Genomic DNA, 23,615 nt, shown 5'->3' with positions numbered 1-23,615 from the left:
TTTACTGGGAGGCTTGGCCTAACGCTCTCAGAAGAAAGGCACAGTCCCGTTCCAGTCGATGGCAGCGCCCTCCCACTTGGTCCTGATGGTCATCTCCACAGAAGGGAAGCGTCTCTCAGGGTCTCCTGCTACGTCTCTGCTGCCCGACTCCCAGTGGTGGGAATGAGTGTCTGGAATGAGCAATGGGTGTGGATGGGAGACAGAGTTGAGGAAAGTATATGAACTTGCTCTATTACATTAACACTAGAACAGCCACGCCTCGGGGGTCAAATGACCATAGTCTTTACAATGCTCAAGCTGCTATTTACACACAACGACCACTAGTTGGCCGTCTTGTAAATTAGCCTGCTTCCTACACAGAAAAACAGCAAAATAGCTTTCTACTAGCTTATCCTGATATGATTTAGAAAATGTAAGGATCCTGGGTGGTAGAACGCACATATCTAGGAAAAGACTGAAGACCCATCTCTTCAGGTTACACCTTAACTGCTCCTCCTGAGACATCTACTGCCCCTCAGCACTACGTCTCCTGAAGACACCACTTTTCCCATCTACTGTGTCCCTAAAAACTTCTATCTTCCCTTGTACTGTTGCTCTGTTTCTCCAGTGTCTAAATATAAAAGAAAATAAAAAAACAACCTAGGTTTAGAAGAAGGTGATAGAAGAAGGTTTTTCCTTCTATCAATGGGCCTGAGCTGGATTACTCTTCCTGCTACGACTGGTGGATTGATGATTCACTTGCTTAGTATTCAAATGTATTGATTGTAAATCGCTTTGGAATAAGGCGTCTGCTAAATGCCAAAAATGTAAATGTAAATGAAAAGTCATGAAAGGAGGGTTCTGAAATTTGATCGAGTGCAAAGATATAAAAATTGTCTTTACTCACAACCTCATGGCTGTTCGAGTGTTAATGAATTGTTACAATACAGCAGATATTAAACAGTATCTTGTTGGAGCACTTTTGTAACTCAATTCAGAGCAACGTTTGCAGGATATGCAAGCGCTATACAAATAAAAGTTATTATTATTATTATTAATAATGAATTGTTGCAATACAGCAGATATTAAACAATATTGAATTTGGTGCTTTTAATGATAACACAATTGAGTGTAAAATTCAGCTACACTGACTTTTTAGTCAGTAATATAATCAGTAGGCCTAACTATGTAATCAGTATCATCAAATGATGGAAAGACGCAGGTGTTTTGCCCATCGTACCGATAGTCAACAGCGCTGTGTCTGTCTGTGAAGGCTGGCCGTTGTAGAAGTACAGGTGGAACAGGTGCTCCGTCTTCCAGTCGGAGAGCAGGGAGCGCTGGGGGCTGAACAGAACACTGTAGGTGCCGTTGATGCAGCAGAGCCAGATGGGCAGCTTGGGTGTTTTCAGCATGCTGCCCACCTAGAGAGTCACACAGCACAGCCCAGTCAACTAAGAGTCCAAAAGACGTCCTCAGGGAAGCCGGAATGTGGGTTCAGATGACGTCTTTCTAGGACGTCCAGATGACGTCTTCAGGACGTCTTATGGACTACAGAAGACGATTCTGTAGTCCATAAGACGTCCTAAAGACGTCATCTGGACGTCCTAGAAAGACGTCATCTGAACCCACATTCCGGCTTCCCTGACGACGTCTTTTGGACTCTTTGTTTACTGGGAGTGAGAGACCAAGAGTCTGCTGGCATGAAAGTACAACTATGAAAACGATGAATTGAGTTACAAAATCTGGAATTTCCTGGAGGTACAAGGGTTAGCAAGTCACCTCAAACTCACTTTACAGGTTTAAAAAGGAGGCAGATGTAACTGTCAGATCAATTGGGGTTGGGGGGGGGGCAGACAGGACAAGACTGGGAACAGTGTGTGTGCGTGTGTGTGTGTGTATGTGTGTGTGTGTGTGTGTGTGTGTGTGAGTGTATGTGTGTGTGTGTGTGTGTGTAAGGTACTGTACCATGGGTGTGTGTGTGTGTGTGTGTGTGTAAGGTACTGTACCATGGGTGGGTGTGTGTGTGTGTGTAGGTACTGTAACATGGGTGTGTGTGTGTGTGTGTGTGTGTGTGTGTGTGTAAGGTAGTGTACCATGGGTGTGTGTGTGTGTGTGTGTGTGTGTGTGTAAGGTAGTGTACCGGGGGTATCTTGGTGCGCTCGGCCTGCTGGCGGCTCCAGGTCAGGTACCCCAGGCCGCTGCGGGTCGTGACCCCGTGGAGAGGCTGGTCCAGCGGCCGGCCGTCCGCACCGTGACGCAGTGTCCCGTTGAACACGTTAGGACTGGCCCGACCCGTCAGCAGCAGGTTCAACAGAGCCTGATACGTTTACACAAGAGAACAGCCAATGAGATTCACCCATTCATAGAACATATTCATATTTATTTATTGCTGACTACCTGAATTAGCTGGGTAGCTACGGTAAATGACATCAGCAGTCCCTGGGCAGGCAAATCCACAGGGGAAATGAGATGTTATAAACAATTTAAAACAGAACTACAAGACATAGAAGTATGACATAAAACACAACTACAGGAAATAAAAACATCACACTTTACACTTAGGAAAAACATGACATACGGAGAGGAGCTACAAAACCTGCCAGGTGCCAGTCAGGATTACTCAGATTAGAAGCAATTTTTCCTCAAAAATCTGACCAACTTTCTATCTGGGATGTCAGACAAATCTTAACAGTTCACAGTTCAATACAATGACGCCTTTCTCAATTTTCACACAATGCCACTACTATAGCAGACAGGTTGATGGCATGGCAATAAATCAGTAAAGTAAAAAAGTTAAGTAAAGTATGACCAAGTGTCCTCCAACCAGACGCTCTACTTACCTGGTGACACACAAAGTTCTGCTTACCTGGTGACACACAAAGTTCTGCTTACCTGGTGACACACAAAGTTCTGCTTACCTGGTGACACACAAAGTTCTGCTTACCTGGTGACACACAAAGTTGCCCAGGCTCAGGTGCAGCAGGTGGGAGGTGGTGCAGTCAAGGTCCTCTCTCAAACTTCAACATATTCACAGATCATCAGATGTTAACATTTGGGCAGGTAGCTAGCAAATGAAATTCCCCGTCCCTCTGGAACACCCTCCCCAACCACATCAGACAGGCCAACACCCTGCCAACATTTAAACAGGCCCTCAAAACCCACCTCTTCAAGCTCGCTTTCACCAGTTAACCCCCTCCCACTCCCCTCCCCATGTGTCCCCAGCACTACCTTAATTAGGCCCCTATACTTTCTTTTATCTATTCTTTGTGTCTTTTTATTATTACTACTCAATCTTTTCAGTTTGTAAAGCGTTTTTGAGTGTCTAGAAAAGCTCCATATAAGTCTAATGTATTATGATTATTATTGTTATTATTGTTATTGTTATGTATTATTATTATTATTATTTGTAGTATTATTATTAAATGACTATTGTAGTAAAGGACATGGGGAATGGGACTTGAGGTTGTTTACCTTTTGATGGTCCTTGAAAGGATGACGCTGTAGAGGAACAGGATGACTCCATGGCTCCCCTCTTCCTTAAACTGCAGGTAGACGTAGACACACTGACATGTTAATGTGGCTAAATCTTTCATTGTAAAACATCTGCTACTTGTATGGTAGGGTACATTTAACCCTGGTCAGCAAGCAGGTGTTACGTACAGGGTTCCTACAACTTTCAACAAGTAAAATGTAAGACCTTTTTATAGACGTCTTTTTCACATTATCTATACACATTATGATTATCTGGATGTTAAAGGAGCAGGGCAGTGGTAGTAATAGTAGATTGCAAACGTTTTTATCATCACAACAAAAGCCATAATGGTCTGCAAGTAACAAAAATAAAATCTCACTCACACATTGGATGTGCTCATAGATAAACCGCCTGGTGTCCTCTTTCTTGTTAAAACTGAAGAGTTGCAGCTGCAAATTGAACGGTTTGAAAAAGTGACTGCAGTCATGCAGGTTGTCAGAGCACAGAATCATCTAGAACTCATGTATGTGTCAACCAGGGGGTTAAGATAATCAATCATTTGTATTTTGCAGTTAATCCTTTAACACTACAACAGCCGTACCTACTATAAGAGCCACCTCTGGGGTCAAATGACTCTTTACAATGGTACGCTACTATTTACATTACTATTTAGTTGGCCATCTTGTAAATTAGCCTGCCTCCTACACAGAAAAAATGCTAAATAGCTTTATATTAGCTTATCCTGATGTGATTTTGAAAACGTAAGGGTACTGGTTTATAACAAAGGAGTCCGTACCTTCTCAGTGATGTTGTCCAGCTTGTAGTCCAGGTTGGGGGTGAAGCTATAACTAGACGTCACCAAGGAGACGGTGGCTCTTCTGTCCTCGCCCGCCGCCCAGAGGATATCTGTCAGAGCCACTGCCATCGCCCTCTCCTGCTCCTTCTCTCCTATCTCACTCAGACTGGACAGAGAGGGAGGACAGTCACAACCTCTTACAGCCTCTACTAGATCACACTGGACAGTCACAACCTCTTACAGCCTCTACTAGACCAGACTGGACAGTCACAACCTCTTACAGCCCCTACTAGATGGTAAATGGACTGCACTTATATAGCGCCTTTGTCCAACACACACACACACACACACACATTCACACACACATTCACACACCAATGGCGGCAAGCTACCATGCAAGGCCCTGGCCCGCTCACTGGGAGCAATTTGGTTCAGTGTCTTGCCCAAGGACACTTCAACATGTGGCCAGCCAGGGCTCGAACTGCCGATCTGCCAACCTTGTGATCATTAGACGGCGGCTCTACCTCCTGAGACACAGCCGCCCCAGTACTAGACAGACTGGACAGAGAGAGAGGGAGGACAGTCACAACCTCTTACAACCTCTACTAAACTGCATTCTGTATGTTCTGGTATATTGTATGCTCTACTTTTTACTGTCTGTACTATACAATCCAAATCAATCAGTCAAAATTGATTAAGAGATTGACAACAAGCAAACACAGGTTGATTGTTGACCAGGCAGAGATCAGTAATATCAACACTTACAGGAACCTCATGATTACAGAGATCAGTAATATCAACACTTACAGGAACCTCATGATTACAGAGATCAGCAATATCATCACTACAGGAACCTCATGATTACAGAGATCAGTAATATCAATACTTACAGGAACCTCATGATCTATTTGACCTCTTTTCTTACCTTTGAAATGTGCAGCAGTCTGAGTTTGGCTGCCTGGTGAAGAGCAGGTATTTGATCATGTTAGCTTGGACCACCATCTGAACGGCCCGGGACCCTCCCTAGAGGAACAGAGAACAACACTCAGGAGATTCAAGGCCATTCAATGTTGATTTATTTTCTCTGTAATACTAGCCACCTAGCAATTGTATTTATAGCTATTTTGACATAGAATTAAGCATAATGATTATGACTCTAGATTGCAGGAAAAACCAGCTTCAGGTGTTTTACAACGTCCGGAGAGTTCTCTCTGTTCTTACGTACTTCGTTCCCCCTCACACATGGCAATAAAAACTCATGAATCTTGAATTATTATCATCATTAATTAGCAATTTCAACATGTCAGCCCTGCAAGTTTGTTTCCTGAGGGTTAGCTGACAACCCCATTTTTTTTTTTTTATGATTTATAGTTTTTATTATTTTCAATAAACAGACAATGAACAGACATACATCACAAGTAACAGTTGACGTTGGACAATAAATTAAAAAGACAAATAATAGACACAACAAAACATGAAGGTGATGTACAGCAATATAAATCTACAGCATAACAATCCTACTTATAGCAGTTTACTTTCACGTTTTACATTTGGGATATTGCTATTTATACATAAATGAAAGTAAATTAAAAAATTAAAAAATATTGCTATTTACATGAGCTGGAATTGCCATTATTTCTCAATATATGAGTGATACTGCCCCCAATCCTCCACCTTCTCTAGCAGCCTATATGATAATTGTTCTAAGGCTGCCAGCTGCCCAAGAGAAATGTGCCACAGAGACGGTGCTGGTGCTGATGAGGCCTTCCACTCTTTAACCAATAGTTTCCGTCCTAGCATTAACGCAGTCTGGATCCAATTGGCGAGTGGTGGAGTCACCTCACTTAATGCTTTGGGGTCACCCAAAATAAAAAGACTGGGGGTGAACGGAATGTCAAGGCCAACAATTTTTTCCAGAAAACCATGTATGGCTAGCCAAAACTCCTGGGTTTTTGGACATCCCCAAAGCATATGCACTAGAGTACCATTCCTGTCACTACACCTCCAGCACTCCGAGCTGTCAACCAGACCCACTCTATGTAGCCTGGATGGTGTCCAGTAGATTCTATTAATAATCTTGAATTGGATCAATCTCGTTCGGAGTTCCCTTGACATTTTTTTCCCATTCTTGAGAATTCTTCCCCATTCTGCCTCTGTAAATGATACCTTTAAATCTGTTTCCCATGCTAGTTTAAGGGACCATATGTTTGGGTCTGAGGCCACTAGGATCCTCGAGTAGTAAGCAGAGGCTTCATGACCTAGTCCAAAAATGTTCAAAAACCATTCTGACAACCCCACTGACATATGACAGGTAGTGTAATAGGGGAGTGGTTGTCCTGGGGGAGTGGTTGGGGGGGGGCATTCAAATATGCACAACGTCTTCAACTTGTTTCAGATTTCAATGTATGACACATTGTTTGAAAGCTTACAATCTGCCCTTCCATAATCTGGGATCTTTCAAAACTGAAAAATGACCTTGCCCTACTTGGGGACTTTCATCAGACCCTCTCTGTTTCGTACCTCAAGACATTTCGTTAGAGGATAGGCTACTGTTCCTACAAATACTCTCTTCCTACTGGTGGTTTTGAGGTTGCTACAGACTTTACACTGGGCATGTTAGAGCATGCCTAGAAGCCACCGTGACCGTGTCTGAACAACGTATCAAGCTGTACAATCCATCAAAACAAACCATTCAAAGTCTACCGAAAGCAACATTGTGCAGCCATAACCTTTTCTGGACTCCATTTGATCAGCTTATAGAACATCTGTAGAATTCTATAGTATTTTGCTCAATACAGGTGGCTGACTGTATATATTATTTACATTGTTACATAGGCCATGTACATGTTATTAACTCATTCTCTCTTTCTCTTGTTTATGTGCACCACAAAACAAAGTAGGTGTGTGCGCAACATAATTTGCAGGGCTCCCCTACTCCCCTGCTAAAATGGTTTTGAGGTTGCTACCATGCAAGGCGCCGGCCCACTCACTGGGAGCAATTTGGGGTTCAGTGTCTTGCCCAAGGACACTTCGACATGTGGCCAGCCGGGGCTCGAACCGCCGATCTTGCGATCATTAGGCGGCGGCTCTATCTCCTGAGACACAGCCGCCCCGGTGGTGGTCTTCCACGTGCCTTCACTCACCCTCTCTGCTTCCAGGGCGTAGGACAGATCTGAGTACGGTTCCCTGGACTTGAAGAAAGATTTCTTCCACTCATAGTTGAAGACATGGAACGTATTGCCAAACAAAATCTTCCTTAGGTTCTGGAGAAAAAAACACAGGGTAACTGTAAATCTGTAAATAAGATAACTGTACATTTAAGACATCAACTCTCAAAATCTTCTGAGCCCTTGGCTTAGACAACTGAACATCTGGCCAGGGACTACGGACTTAAACTAGCCTAATTGGCTAACTCCGGCATATTGCATTTGTGTCTCATATGTATTTTAATATGCACTGTCCCTGTGAAATAAACAATAAACTAAACTAAACTAAACATTAAATTAATCTACTGAGAATCAGTCCAAAGCCTTTGTCATTCGACTTGTTTGCTTGATTACCAAAGACTGAACTTGCTAACTCACTTCATTGCTTAAGAGGCACATTAATAAATAAGAAGGCTATTATCGCTGGTCTTTTGTTTGTGTCACGCATGCGCACATGCACGTACACACGGACCACATAAACACACGCTACAGGAACCATTAGGCCCCAGAGCTGCAGCTGTCATGAGAACACACAAACAGTACTGGGTGAGCAGGTGTCCGGTGACCGGCTCGTGTTCCCAGACTCACCACAGCAAGCTCAGGTGTGACTGGCAGCCCTCCCAGGCTAGGAGAGACAGCCAGGGCTCGAGGGATGGAATAGGGCACTTTAAGTAGGTTGGGGTGCCCACAGGGCAGCTGTGTGGAGGACGGTGGCTTCCCTGAGACGTCTTCGATGTCCTCCTCAGGTTTAGCCCTTTCCAGAGGTCTCTACAGACACATGTACAAGACAAACCATAAACAAATCCCTTTCTTTTTTTTCATTTCATTTATTTATTTTTGCACATGAGATTGTCATACATGTCATACATTTGTATGTGTCCTATACAATTAATTAATTTCCCCATATGCAAAAAAGGAGCAGGAAGAAGAAAAATCGTATAATTACCTGCCCCCTTAGCATCAACAGTAAGCTCTAAGCAACAAGAACCTATAAACAGCTAAGATAGCACATTTGAGAATGAGTTCAACTCTTAGTTGCTCTTGTCTCCATCCCTCAGCTGTCAGCTCAGACACGATGCCTATCTCGACATGGGAAGACAGGAGGACAGTTTGCTGGCAATGGAGGAGCCAGCGAGAGCGGAGGTATCAGCACTCACATCAGGGCTCTTCTTAACCTCTTCCTGCAGAATCTCGATGTAGTTGAGTCGACAAGGCTGCTGCTGCAGTGTCCTGATGGTCTGTAGGAGCTCCTGATAATCTGTCATCACTGGAGCTGAGCAAAGCTAAACTAGTGCACTAGTAACACCTTTATACTCCTACATCGACATGTATGACGAGGACACAGACAGAGACGACGGAAGGTAAAGTGTGCCTGCGTGACAGCGTACAGTGCAGGCTGTACCTGGTCTTTCCAAGACAGATCATATTCAGTGACGAGGCCACAACAGACCAGGCAACCAAGAAGGCAACCCACCCCCATAAAACACCACGTTTTCTGATTGGATGGGGATGGCATGCAGACACCTGAGAGGACTGTCAGCATAGGATCAGTTATCCCACTGAGAACTCTTACAAGCGCACGTGAGACCGCACATGGGAGTGTTTATGATAGTCGGCCTAAACATTTTAAATAGTAAAAGTGATTAATATCCTAAATAGACCCTAACCATAACCCTAACTTAAACATCAACTTTTGTTATATACCTAAAAGCTCTAAACTGTGTTTAAATATATTTAAAAACATACTGGGACATTTATATTCATTTTCAATAATTTTAAGCAATGAATCTTACAGAGGCATTTGGTATAGCTGTTTTAGCACATTTGACTTACTTTAATGATACCATTTAGCAATTCCAACCTGTATACAAAAATGACATCATTAGTTAATTCATTATCAACAGGCAGAAAAAACTAGACATTTAAAAAGGTTAGGTCTTGTTTGTCAAATACATTGTTCTGCTATAACGTAGGCTTATTGTCTTTAACGGTCTATTGTCTATAATCAGGAAACCATGTGATGGAAACATGATGGATGTTACGCAGTGATAATCATTTAATTCAAAGTAAAACATGTCAATACAAATGATCTCCGATTTACCCGCGAGCGTTGAAGATTTCTCTCCATTTGCCCAAATCGGAGATCTGACTAAGTATGTCCTCCAGCTCTGTGTTGCTGCTGACGTTGTTAGGATCTTCCTCCATCTGCAAAGGACAGAAGAAATCTTCTTCAAGCTGTGACCCCTAGTGACTACAACTATGAAGCTGTGACCCCTAGTGACTACAACTATGAACAAGCTGTGACCCCTAGTGACTACAACTATGAAGCTGTGACCCCTAGTGACTACAACTATGATGCTGTGACCCCTAGTGACTACAACTATGAACGGCGAAGAAGAGAAGAGAAGAGACAAGAAAAGAGACCCAAAAAAAAAAAAATACACAAGATGCCACCAAAAAATGAGAACCACAAATGTAAGTATTTACTTCGTTAATGAAGTTTGTGAAAAGTTATGACCATGGTATTGTAATGTCCAAATTGTAACTATATACGACTGTCGCATCTGGCAGGCCGCATCTGGCAGGCCCATGCAGAACATGACTTCGTCAGAAAGCAATAGCATTGGTTCTTTCGATTCTGAACAATTATACAACAATGATACAACTATGTTCCATCATTAGGGACTCCGGAGCAAACCAGAGATCTAATCCATTTCAGGAGCGAAAACGACAGCAATTTTCTTAAAAGCAAAGCGGCCTCAAAAGGCCTTTGGGAGTGAGTAATTTGTTTTAAAGTTTCTTGACTGCATACAAACGTCTATGTTTTATTATAGTTTTTTACATTCTGTTAACATATTTTAAAATCATTGTTATGATACAGGGCGTTTATTAAACAAGTTGGGCTGGAAGGGAAGATGTCCCACCAGCAAGTGTCAAAGAAATGGGAGAACCTGAAAAGGAAATATAAGGTAACCTGAGAGCAATGTGGTTCGATGTACTATTTTTTCCATCACAAATACTGTGTAGGCTACTGTAATAAAGGCATAAAGGCATTATTTGTCATTCTTGTCATTATTAACATTGTGTGTTTATTGCAGGAGTTGAAAACCCCAAAGACCGGGTCAGGCACAGAGGGTGGGGAAGTGACAGCGGCCAATTGGCAATTTTTTACTGATATGCATCAGGTCCTGGGAGCTAGGCCATCCATTGACCCCCCTGTGGTGGTCAGCTCTTTGGTAAGGTTTGAAGATTAGATACAATCACATTTACCAAGTAATGCAATAGTAATTCATCGATTTCTAACATGTATTTCCTTCTCATTTTTTTTCCTTTCAGGAAATGACCAACCCCACCTGAGCCTCTCCCTCCGCCTCTTCCTCAGCCTCTCCCTCCACCTCAGCCTCCACCTCAGCCTCCACCTCAGCCTCCACCTCAGCCTCCACCTCAGCCTCCACCTCAGCCTCAGCCTCCACCTCAGCCTCAGCCTCCACCTCAGCCTCCACCTCAGCCTCCACCTCCACCTCAGCCTCAGCCTCCACCTCAGCCTCAGCCTCAGCCTCCACCTCAGCCTCAGCCTCCACCTCAGCCTCCACCTCAGCCTCAGCCTCCACCTCAGCCTCAGCCTCCACCTCCACCTCAGCCTCAGCCTCCACCTCAGCCTCCACCTCAGCCTCAGCCTCCACCTCAGCCTCCACCTCAGCCTCCACCTCAGCCTCAGCCTCCACCTCAGCCTCCACCTCAGCCTCCACCTCAGCCTCCACCTCCACCTCAGCCTCCACCTCCACCTCAGCCTCCACCTCAGCCTCAGCCTCCACCTCAGCCTCAGCCTCCACCTCCACCTCAGCCTCAGCCTCCACCTCAGCCTCCACCTCAGCCTCCACCTCAGCCTCCACCTCAGCCTCCACCTCAGCCTCAGCCTCCACCTCAGCCTCAGCCTCCACCTCAGCCTCCACCTCAGCCTCAGCCTCCACCTCCACCTCAGCCTCCACCTCAGCCTCCACCTCAGCCTCCACTTCAGCCTCAGCCCCAGCTCCAGCCTCAGCCTCAGCCTCAGCCTCCACCTCAGCCTCCACCTCAGCCTCCACCTCAGCCTCCACCTCAGCCTCAGCCTCCACCTCCACCTCAGCCTCAGCCTCCACCTCAGCCTCAGCCTCCACCTCCACCTCAGCCTCCACCTCAGCCTCCACCTCAGCCTCCACTTCAGCCTCAGCCCCAGCTCCAGCCTCAGCCTCAGCCTCAGCCTCCACCTCAGCCTCCACCTCAGCCTCCACCTCAGCCTCCACCTCAGCCTCCACCTCAGCCTCCACCTCAGCCTCAGCCTCAGCCTCCACCTCAGCCTCAGCCTCCACCTCCACCTCAGCCTCAGCCTCAACCTCAGCCTCAGCCTCAGCCTCAGCCTCCACCTCAGCCTCAGCCTCCACCTCAGCCTCCACCTCAGCCTCAGCCTCCACCTCCACCTCAGCCTCAGCCTCCACCTCAGCCTCAGCCTCCACCTCCACCTCAGCCTCAGCCTCAGCCTCCACCTCAGCCTCCACCTCAGCCTCAGCCCCAGCTCCAGCCCCAGCCCCAGCCTCAACCTCAGCCAGCCCTCAAACCCTGAGGAAGAAGAGGAGGAAGACCGCCCTAGAAACCCTGTTGGAAAAAGACATGGCGCTTGAACAGGAGCGTCATGCTACCAATGACGCAAACACTAAATAATGTTTATCGCTGTTCAAACAGCTAGTGGACAAAGTTCCAGACAAGTAGATTTGTTTAGAGGGGCTATTCCATCAACTTTGCTAAAGGAAAGTCGTTATTTTTTGGATTTTCCTTTAGCAACGTTGATGGAATAGCCCCAAAGTTGTTAACAGTTAATTAACCTTGTTGTTTTTATTGTGCTGTTCGGGGGGTATTCCATCAACTTTGCTAAAGGAAAGTCCATATTTATTGGATTTTCCTTTAGCAACGTTGATGGAATAGCCCCCATGATGTTTACATTTGTTGTTGTTGTTGTTGTTGTTGTTGTTGTTGTTGTTGGACTACTAAAGTATTTGTTTCAAACCAATTGTTGGTGGATTCATTATGAGCATGAATAACAAATTGTCTTATATAATCAAACCACATTTTCCCATTTAGCTAGCAGTTAGTTAACTGTAAAAATCCTAAAATTCTAAGACAAATATTTTAGTAATATTTTTTTAATTTGAAGAAATCACACAATTAAGACATAAAACAGATTGGAACAAGCCCTGCAGCAGGGGACCCGCCTCCCCTGACCTCCCCTGCTCCACCCTCCATCACTCCCCCGATCTCCTCTTTCCTTCAAGTAAGACATCCGATCAGCTTGCACATTAGAACGAAGAATGCTTACTGGATTTAAAAATGGACACACAACGGCCCCCCTGAATGAGTGGTTATCTTTAGACCTAATAGAATAGATCTTTTTGTCACACAATGAATTGTACAAAGACTTGTCCCATCATGCAGCACATGGAATTTTGTTTGTAGGCCTAACTTTATTGGAAATTGGCCCATTTCTGCAGGCCCATGGCTTGAGAAAGACAGTTGAACTGTATTCTCACTCCCAAATTCATAGATCAAAGAAGTCATTATTATGTTTTGTGTGATGATCATTTCAAGCCTTTATTTCAACTCTGACCACTGAGTGAGACCCTCGCCTCAAATACAACTGTACTAAGCTCATGAGTCATATTCTTCAATAATATTGGGTGTCATACATTTCCAAAAACGATATTACAAATTTCGGAAGTCACAAGCACCTGACAATTTTTGAGGAAAACAAAATAAAAAAGTATTCTCTGCCAGTTGTGAGTATAGCATACACACATCAATCACTGGGTAGCTCTGCTCATACTATGTTATATTCTTAATGCTATACTAAGTTAGCATTCACAGCACACAATGATGATGACAGCTCTGGGATCTCTTTCTAAACTGCAACTCAATGTGTAATAAAGCTCTATGCATTCATAAATGAATCCAGAGTAAATCCAGTATCCTACTACAGCGTACAGGATGAAATCTTACCTTGACCCGCGCTGTTCTTCAGCTGAGCAATGCCTGGTGTGTTTGTACAAAGTAACCTAGGCAGCTTTTGTAGAAGTCAAACTTTTCTGTCAGGAGGCCAGCCTTTACTAGACAGCCTTTATAGCCGTCTTAGCAGTTGCATATTCATGAAGGGGTAACTACAGCCCTTTCACTGTTGTACACTGTCGTTTACTAGGCCACTCTTGTATGGGAGTGGCTTCCTCTTTGAATATGCCCCTGTACGCCAATAATGTTTCATGGACATCCATGGCAACAGTATTGTACTGTTATTATAGGGTTCTGGTTAGGATTAGGGTTGGGGCTAGGATTGGATTGGAGTTAATATAAGGGGTAGGCTAAGGGTTAAGGTTTGAGTTAAGGCTATAGTTAGGCTTAGCATTAGGGTTAAGGGTAAAGTACGGTTTAAGGCTAGGATTAGAGTTAAGGGGTTAGGGTTAAGTTTAGGGTTTGGGATGGTTCAGTATTTTCACACAATCATTTTTAGATATGGGTTAGGGTTAGGGTCGATATCTAGATATCTCCCATGCATGTTGTTGATCAATCTAGATGATTTTGAAGTGTGTATTTCTGACATAGGGTTAGTTACACATAATATTTTCATTCAGACCACTTCAGTCAGTTTTCATACGTGAAATTAAGTTAAGTTACAGCTTACATAGCTTACCTTCTACTTGGAATTGTGTCGTCTCCAGATGCGTGCCCACACTGCCCTCTGGTGGAATAGAAGAGAGCCTGCAGCCTAAAGGCTGGCTGGTGGCTGAGACATAACGTTAGTGAAAAGCAAGTAAATTCATTAATAGAAACACTGGTAAGTCAATCTGGTTCACACATGGTTCACCTTGTGTGTACATACCACTGACAACCATTAACCTGATACACCTATTTCAAATGGGATGTGCCCCAATTATCTCCATTAAAGAATCAGCTGTGTGTAAACTAATTCCAAGTGAGGAGCACAGAAATAAACAAGTCTTTTTTTCTTTGGCTCAGAGGATTCAGCACGTAAAAAATATAATTTATGACAATAATCCTGATAACTTTGTTTTCAATCTGCATTTTATTGTGTAATTACAGAAATACCAGGAAGGCAAGAATGAATACAATATATACAAATATATTTCACTTACACCAGAAACTTAATAAAAATTATTAAGTTATGTCTATTCTATTTTCTATATAAATTATATAAATACACTTTTAGTGGGCATGATCTTAAAATCATGAATATTGGCACATCATAAAATGTAGAACACATTATTATAAACTCAACATAATGTGTATGATCTCTAGACATTACCTAGAAACAAGCCAATAAGGGTAGAAGGGGTAGAACAGCTATAGAACAGCTATAATAAAACTACTTTACTCAGTGTTAAGCTAATATATGTTTACATTATAGTCTTGTTAGATCAAAAGATTTAAAAGATTTCATCATCACACGTTTTAAGCATTCTTTACCCGTTGATATCGCTGGAAAGGTGAAGGGTCGGTCCACCAATGTACAAAAAGACGATGAAAGAGGAGTGGAACAAGTTGGAAAACAAGTCTCCACTTTCAACAACTGAGTGAAATCCTGGCCTTTAATTTGACCACCATCTTACATGACCACAATTACCAACATGACAGAGAAACAAGAACCAACCCCCCCCTCAAAGATTCAAGACAGATTTCTTCACACAGGCCGCCAGATATGCCTCTCTGGTCATCTCTGGTTTTCACCTGAGAGACACACAGCTTGTCATCGGGAAGGAAGAGGAGCAGTTTGAGAGGGTCAGCTTTACATGGTTCTTTCAACAGCACAAGCACAGGAGGAACCACCACCCCAAGACCTCCCATTGAGGCCCGGTAATAGCTGAGGCTCAGTGTCACTATGGGGGGGGAGGACACACAAAGGCATTGGTCAGTACATGAGATCTGCGGCCCCGGTGTTCACATCCGACTCTTTGGCCTCCTGGAAGGGGAACTGGATTCCGGCCACACGTATCAGCAGGATGTTGAGGCCGTGGATGAGAAAGGTGAGGAAGATGATCCAGAAGGAGTGGTCATACTGCTCTGTGTACGTCTTGTACACGAAGGAGCCCTCGTTGAAGTTGGCGATCCTGTCTGACAGCCTGTGCAGCTTCACCTCTGAGGAGAACAGGATCATCACCAGGCAGCTGCAGGAGCCTGTGCAGACAGACAGCGGCGGTGATCGCAGTCAGAGACATCAGAGTTGTGGTTAAAATGTGGCTATGATTTGCTACCCTTTCCATATCACCTCGAAGGTAAACATGTTTTCATTTAAATTACAAAACAATCTCACCCAGGTGAAGTAAGTAAGCAGTGCAGGTTTCACCTAAGTGGCAGTTGGTCATTTCCATTTCAAACCCATTTTCTAACTTGTGACGATGACTACAGTTTTTAAGGTACACAGACATAATATGTAGGCCTATAATAATATCAAAATGTTCACCTGGGTCCTGGAATCTGGATTGCTCCTGGATTCCCACGGTGTGAATATCTAAGCTGTGACATTTATACTTTTTGAGATAGAGCTGTCTGAAGCTGGGCATGCTTTTCTCAAGCTACTATTCAGTTGTTAAGTCGTGACGTGTTTCCGGGTCCAACGTTGGCTGAGGCGCTCTCTTCGAAATGCCGCAGTAACAATAATAATTCATTATATTTGTATAGCGCTTTTCCGAGGCTCAAAGACGCTGACAATATGGGAAAAACAGGAAAGTGCTGTGTCCCTTGTTGTATGAATAGATCCGAGTCTAAAAAACAATTGAACTGTCATTCTACCGCTTTAGTACACTGATACTCTGGTGCAGGGATTTTTTTATTTGGACCCGGAAATTGCTAAACGTCACACGTGACGTCAAACTTAACAACCGAATTGTATTGTTGAGGATGTGACGCACAGGCGACTCCTGATTGGTTTAAATCTCATGCCACGGACACACACACATAAGTGACACATGGCTGCACCGCTTAAAAAGAACTATGGTTTTGCACTGTGAGAAAACATGCGTCATTCCTTTTCACAATGAACATAGTTTCATTGTTTAAATTAATCCAAACATAGCCTAGAAGATCATCACACATAGTATAAAACAAATGTTAAATTAGTCTTGAACAGGCCCCTATGACTGTCACCTCTGCCCCCTTCCACCCTAAAGGCAGGTCTTGTTCCAGATAACTGAGAATGATATCTTTCAACTCTGGTATTGTGTTTCCTAATTGGAGCAGAACAGTTGTTTGGATGGACTGTCAAATAGCCCATTACTGCCCAATGTCTCTTCATTAAAAGGTACCTGACACTGGTTTTGAAGTTAAGACAAGCACTCACTAAATACCTGTCTAGCAACACATTTCTGTGACAGTATGATGTTATGACTTTGTCAGACGTCATGTATGGTTCACTGTGTTGCTACTAATGAGGGATGAGAAACAGAACAGAACGTGTTGATGCTTGGTGTGGAGGTGTGTTACTGTGCTTCCAGCAGATGGTAAATGGTAAATGGACTGCACTTATATAGCGCCTTTTTTGCTGCTCCAAAGCGCTTTACAACGGCCTCTCATTCCCCCATTCACACACACATTCACACACCAATGGCGGCGAGCTGCCATGCAAGGCGCCGGCCCCCTCACTGGGAGCAATTTTGGGGTTCAGTGTCTTGCCCAAGGACACTTCGACATGTGGCCAGCCGGGGCTCGAACCGCCGATCTGCCAACCTTGTGATCATTAGGCGGTGACTCTACCTCCTGCGCCACAGCCTCCCCAGATTAAGTGTGTTGGTGCCTGGTGTGGAGGTGTGTTACTGTGCTTGGTGTGTAGGTGTGTTAGTGTGTTGGTGTGTAGATGTGTTAGTGTGTTGGTGTGTTAGTGTGTAGGTGTATAGATGTGTTAGTGTGTTGGTGTGTAGATGTGTTAGTGTGTTGGTGTGTAGATGTGTTAGTGTGTTGGTGTGTAGGTGTGTTAGTGTGTAGGTGTATAGATGTGTTAGTGTGTTGGTGTGTAGGTGTGTTAGTGTGTAGGTGTGTAGATGTGTTAGTGTGTTGGTGTGTAGGTGTGTTAGTGTGTAGGTGTATAGATGTGTTAGTGTGTTGGTGTGTAGGTGTGTTAGTGTGCTCACAGCAGATGAAGGTCCACAGGTACAGCCCCAGCGGGCCGTGCAGGGTTTCATACGGGCTGCCAAATGCGTTGTACACAAAGAACCCCGTGGCCACGGAGGAGAACAGAATCAGCACCCCACAGAAGAAGATGACGGTGACATGAAGACTGGCTGGGATGACGTCCACCAGGCCTGGGAAAACTATATGGAGGTAAGGGAAAAATAACATTTATAGAATGACTTATTCATGATAATTAGTTTCACAAAAAAAATGCAAAGCTCTGCAGTTTGTGTGTTACATGTGGCATAAGCCAAGGTAGATGAGCCTGACAGGGAACAAACACGTTTTTGTTCATCTCAACTAAAGCCTTCATGGTTGTTTAGTCGACTAGTCAAGTGGAAGTAAATGTGTTGTGTATTCCAAACCTCATTAGTGAGGAATTGCACGTGGTCCAATAAATATGTCACTCCATTGTGCCTGTGTACCTCTCCTCCCTCGAATGGTCCGTTAACAAACCTCTGGGTCCTTTGGGTTTGATAACCGTTAGTTTCATGTCTATTGTTGCATGTAGGCCTATTTCATTTAGCTCAATTAAAAGGCAGTCTCACAACAGGTTTAGTACGGGCCTAGCCCACTAGAATACATGTCTGCCCTCAGTCTCTATGTAAAACCTAAATCTAGTTCTGATAAAGGAGGTAGCCAAGCAATGTTTTCTTTAAGGCTTTTTGCTTATTTATGGGTTAGGCTATGTGCGCGCTTGTCTAATTATTCTTTATTTTAAATAATTAATGTTCAAGTGAGATAACGTGATGTTTCAATTAAACAGTAACATCATCTTTAAAATAGCATAGGCTACAACTACACAGTTTTCAGAAGTTAGACCTAGGTTATACAGTAGACTCGTTTCATTAAGGTTCAGAGATAGGAAATGTTAGAATAGGTATAGCATAGCATAGAGTACAGCACAGTGTTTTATTTGTATAGTATAGTATAGTGGATAGTGTACATAGCCTTTATTTATGTAAACCAGCTCTTTTCCCTTCTTGTTTTTAGTATTTTTTTCCTAGCACCAGGGGAGCCCCCCCTCCCAAATTTCGTTGTTTGGTACCTGGACAATAAAGACCATTCATTCATTCATTCATTCATTCATTCATTCATTCATTACTCACACGAAAACCTGAAGGGTCTTCCACCGAGGCCGCATTGCTTCACTCTCTGTCCGTGGAAAAGACCATAGTGGATCTGTCCGATAAACTTGTCCAGTTCTTGTCCCGTGGCGTTCACGAGTTGCGCCCCGGTTTTGCACAGGACCGTCCCGTTGACCCAGAAGGGGGTCCCCATCGCCGCTGCGACCACCAGCACACACCCGAAACTCAACACACCCGTCACCGAAAAGATCACTTTCTTTTGTCGACTTGGCATGGTTGAATATCCAATAAATTCACATTTATTGTGAACGACGCGTCTGTTTATTAAGTCATCGTGACCAATTCGTTCATCTCTCCTTGGTTGTCAAACAAGTAGCCCGTCGTTTATTATAAGGCGAATGCGAATCTATTAGAATTAGATCGTCTAACAGTATCGCTGGGCCACAATATGTGTCTCGGTTCCAACGGGCCAGTCCGGATTAAGTTTCATTACCAGTTGACGCCTCTCGTCGTCTCCAAGTAACCAAGGTTTTACATTTCCGAGAACGCTGTTTGAGGACAGCTCAAAGGGACACGCACACACACACACACACACACACACACACACACACACACACACACACACACCCACACACACACACACACACACACACACACACACACACACACACACACGCACGCACGCACGCACACACATACACACACACACACACACGCACGCACACACACACGCACACACACACACACACACACACACACACACGCACACGCACACACACGCGCACGCACACACACACACACACACACACACACACACACACACGCACACACACACACACGCACGCACACACACACACACACACACACACACACACACACGCACACACGCACGCACGCACACACACACGCACACACGCACACGCACACACGCACAGAGGCTATGCCTGTCCGCCTCGCTGCACTGATGTGTGATTGGGTAATTATACGACAACAGTCGCTAGAGTAGGGGACCAATTCTGTTCTTCCATAAATGTCAGAGTTAATTGTGCCATACGATTGAATTATGGAAGTGATCTTGATCACGTGACACGCGGTGGGGATTTCACCAATGCTGCATTCGGCTGCTGCGGGAAACTCGGAGATAAGAGTTCTCTAGTGAGATAAGAGATCTTCTCTAGCTCTATAATGCCATCTGCTGGTCAGGTCGTGGTATGGCGGCTGTATCGACTGATTGACAAGTCTGGAATTTGGGGCAAAATACAATAAGCCCACCGTCATCTGTGATGTCTTGTTCAATAAAGGTGCTGTGACAAACTGTGTGGATGTGTATTGTGGCCATATATGCGGTCTTAAATGTCGGTGTGTCTAGTAGACTATAGCCTAGTAGAAAGTTTAGCTTGTTTGAATTGATGACCTGTCATAAATGTGCCTGTAGTCAATATGATGTAATGCTGATTGGCATGAATGACGACAAATACATGCAAATGTTGTGTACATTTCTGATATGTAAAGATACTAATCTGAACGACATTTAGGCATGTGTGGGACATGGCTGTGTGACAATTGGGGCAGATATAGATGTCAATATGTCATTACAGGGGCCACAGTGTTGGGACGTGCTCGTGGAACAGGGAAAGAGTGCAAAACAAGGCTATACTGTGGGAACTGGACAGAGATGTGCTTATGTGAACAATAAAATATTGTTTGCTTGTGTACATGAACAGGCAACGTTTTTATGTGTATCTATCTGGCTAGCCTATGACATGTGTTCTGCAATTATGAATCTATGACTATCTTTGTATGTTCTATATCTATCTATCAATATCTACCACTATTTCTATCTCTGTCCCTGTCAATAAATGTATTCTGTCTAGCGTCCGTATGTCTCCACTCTGACAACCCTCAAAACTTGAATATGAGTGAATATGATGAGTATTATATGAGTTCAACGTAATTTTATGCAGTACAACACTGCAGCGTTTGCGGAATGATTGACACACAGGCAGGGGCGAATTAAGGTGTTCATGGGCCCCTAGGCTACTCTTTGTGTGAGCCCCCCCCCCCACACACACATCACTCATCATGCTTTACCAAAAAAAACGTTAGGCTAAAATAGCCTAATACAAACAATAACAAATAAATAAAAAGGTGCAGTGCAAGGCAATAACGCAACAGCAGCCAATCATAAATGTTCCTACCTTTAGAAGTCCTTACTTGTTTTTCTGGCAGCAAAGTCCTTAATGAGGCTGGTATAATCCAATATGTGCAGAATATCACATTCAATTCACATCAGGGACAGGTGATAGTGTTAGTCTTTCTTGGCCCATTGTGGATCTCAACCATGAACTTACACAAGGAGGTTCATCTCATGTGTGTGTGCGTGCGTGTGTGTGTGTGTGTGTGTGTGTGTGTGTGTGTGTGTGTGTGTGTGGTACTTACTGCCCCCAGGTGGAGAGAATATTTTCACTGGTATTTCCTCCCTTTTTACATTTATGTTTCAGATCTATACACATTCACATAAATGTCATACAAATCTTTTAAAAATACGTTTCTGTACACAACAAACTACACCCTGGTGTGAGTGCCAATGGCATTTGATTGTATATACAGTCATTTATTTCCATTGATAATCAATTACATGTGTAAGGGACAATAACAGTAGGCCATTTTCTATAGATAGTATGAATATGCAATAGAACATTCAGTTGTGATGCTACACGACCCCCATTTCTGCTGAAATGAATGTAAGTTTAGGTTGTTTTTGAACAGACATTCAAATGTCTGCTCTCAGTCAGACCATCAGACTCCCCAGAAGAAGTTGGTCTCAGGAGCAGAATATCAGTTTAGTCCCCTGTGATAGCTTAGTCTCTGTCTAGGGCAGTGGTTCTCAAACCTCTCCTCGGGGACCCCCAGCCGCTCCACATATTTGATCTGTTCCACCACCAGCACACCTGATTCAACTGATCAAGTACAAATTGATTATTGAATCAGGTGTGCTGGTGGTGGAACAGATCAAATATGTGGAGCGGCTGGGGGTCCCCGAGGAGAGATTTGAGAACCACTGGTCTAGGGTGAGAATAGATTTTCAATAGCTGCATTCTTATTATATATATATATATATTTTACTTCCCCCTCCTATCTGTCCTCTCTGCCCTCCCTGTTTTGTTCCCTCCCTGTTCCTCACATGTTAGCTGACGCTATGGGTAGCGGTGAGGGTGGACCGTCTCCCTGCCCCCCCAGACCCAGACAGCTTCCTCAGCAGAGACTCACGGAACGTCCTGCACATCAGGAAGTAGATGACGGGGTCCAGACACACGTTGAGAGCAGACAGGAAGAGGGTTCCCTCCTTCACCTGGAACAGCAGGAAGCGGCTGTGCCCGCTGAACCCCGCCCCGGGCATCTGGCTCAGCGTGTAGGGCACCCGGCAGATGTGGTAGGGGACGAAGCACACAAAGAAAACAGCCAGGATGCTGAAGATGCTGCGGCTGGACTTGCGGCACACTCTGTTGTCATGACAACACGCCTGACCCTGCATGCGCCGGTAGGACCGGTACACGTGGCGGGCGATGGAGGCGTAGCAGAACGCCAACACCAGGAGGGTGGCCCAGAACAGGGCCACGCTGAACAGGGTGGAGAACCTGTAATAATAATAATAATAATAACACGTTTTATTTATGGGAGCCTTTCAAGGCTCTCAAGGACACATTACAAGACATAGTTAAAACCACATATCAAAACATTATGAAGTCAACAAAGCAAAGTGAGATAGGTGACAGACAGAGAGTTCCAGAATGTTAGGTGGCAGAGAGTTCCAGAGTGTTAGGTGACAGAGAGTTCCAGAATGTTAGGTGGCAGAGAGTTCCAGAGTGTTAGGTGGCAGAGAGTTCCAGAATGTTAGGTGACAGAGAGTTCCAGAATGTTAGGTGACAGAGAGTTCCAGAATGTTAGGTGGCAGAGAGTTCCAGAATGTTAGGTGGCAGAGTGTTCCAGAATGTTAGGTGACAGAGAGTTCCAGAATGTTAGGTGGCAGAGAGTTCCAGAGTGTTAGGTGGCAGAGAGTTCCAGAATGTTAGGTGACAGAGAGTTCCAGAATGTTAGGTGGCAGAGAGTTCCAGAGTGTTAGGTGGCAGAGAGTTCCAGAATGTTAGGTGGCAGAGAGTTCCAGAATGTTAGGTGGCAGAGAGTTCAAGAGTGTTAGGTGACAGACAGAGAGTTCCAGAATGTTAGGTGGCAGAGAGTTCCAGAATGTTAGGAGACAGAGAGTTCCAGAATGTTAGGAGACAGAGAGTTCCAGAATGTTAGGTGGCAGAGAGTTCCAGAATGTTAGGTGGCAGAGAGTTCCAGAGTGTTAGGTGACAGACAGAGAGTTCCAGAATGTTAGGTGACAGACAGAGAGTTCCAGAATGTGAAGTGACAGACAGAGAGTTCCAGAATGTTAGGTGACAGACAGAGAGTTCCAGAATGTGAAGTGACAGACAGAGAGTTCCAGAATGTTAGGTGGCAGAGAGTTCCAGTTCCAACCTGTGCCACTGGACCCCCAGCGGGGTCTTCAGCTGCATACAGTGTCGGGAGCTCTCCTCGTCCGCCAGCCTGCTGGTCAACACGGCATTGGGCAGCACACACACCAGCAGCAGGCTCCAGGTCAGCAGGGCCAGAACCCGGGCAGAACCTGGACTATGCAGGAGGTGGAGGACCGAGGAGGAGGGGGAGGAGGTGCAGGAGGAGGAGGAGGAGGAGCGGACGATCTTGACGTATCGCTCCAGGCTGATGAGGCCCATGAAGACGATGCCGATGTACATGCTGGAGTAGAAGACCACGGCGGTGTAGCGGCATACAGCCACACGGAGGCGCCACCCTCCTAGGCCCATCTC

General features: G+C 44.6%; 3 protein-coding genes across 3 annotated transcripts in view; all 3 read right to left on the bottom strand.

Annotated features, from left to right (window-relative positions):
* Positions 1-27: 27 nt before the first annotated feature.
* On the bottom strand, positions 28-9,658 carry mindy4b (MINDY family member 4B; the record flags this gene model as incomplete). Its single annotated transcript, XM_080547502.1, has 12 exons — positions 28-170; positions 1,220-1,400; positions 2,120-2,296; positions 2,924-2,996; positions 3,451-3,521; positions 3,835-3,900; positions 4,248-4,413; positions 5,173-5,270; positions 7,391-7,510; positions 8,042-8,221; positions 9,287-9,314; positions 9,555-9,658. 12 exons carry the CDS (start codon positions 9,656-9,658, stop codon positions 28-30), a joined length of 1,407 nt encoding a protein of 468 aa, XP_080403628.1.
* Positions 9,659-15,401: 5,743 nt separating this feature from the next.
* clrn1 (clarin 1) lies at positions 15,402-19,018 on the bottom strand (the record flags this gene model as incomplete). The annotated part of the gene is made up of 3 exons (XM_080547663.1): positions 15,402-15,667; positions 17,617-17,796; positions 18,766-19,018. 3 exons carry the CDS (start codon positions 19,016-19,018, stop codon positions 15,402-15,404), a joined length of 699 nt encoding a protein of 232 aa, XP_080403789.1.
* Positions 19,019-21,931: 2,913 nt separating this feature from the next.
* LOC308172420 (P2Y purinoceptor 14) overlaps positions 21,932-23,615 on the bottom strand; it is a gene marked incomplete at both ends in the record, with an annotated part of 1,948 nt that continues 264 nt past the window's right edge. Inside the window, 2 exons of the mRNA XM_080547328.1 lie at positions 21,932-22,382; positions 23,266-23,615. The exon at positions 23,266-23,615 is cut by the window's right edge and continues 264 nt beyond it. Coding sequence (XP_080403454.1) covers positions 21,932-22,382; positions 23,266-23,615 — 801 coding nt within the window. The remainder of the gene's footprint in view (positions 22,383-23,265) is intronic.

Source organism: Nansenia antarctica (genome assembly GCF_963989245.1).
Source record: "Nansenia antarctica genome assembly, chromosome: 17".
Taxonomy (NCBI): domain Eukaryota; kingdom Metazoa; phylum Chordata; class Actinopteri; order Argentiniformes; family Microstomatidae; genus Nansenia; species Nansenia antarctica.
Note: the sequence above shows the minus strand (reverse complement) of the source record. Positions and strands in the feature narration are given on the sequence as shown.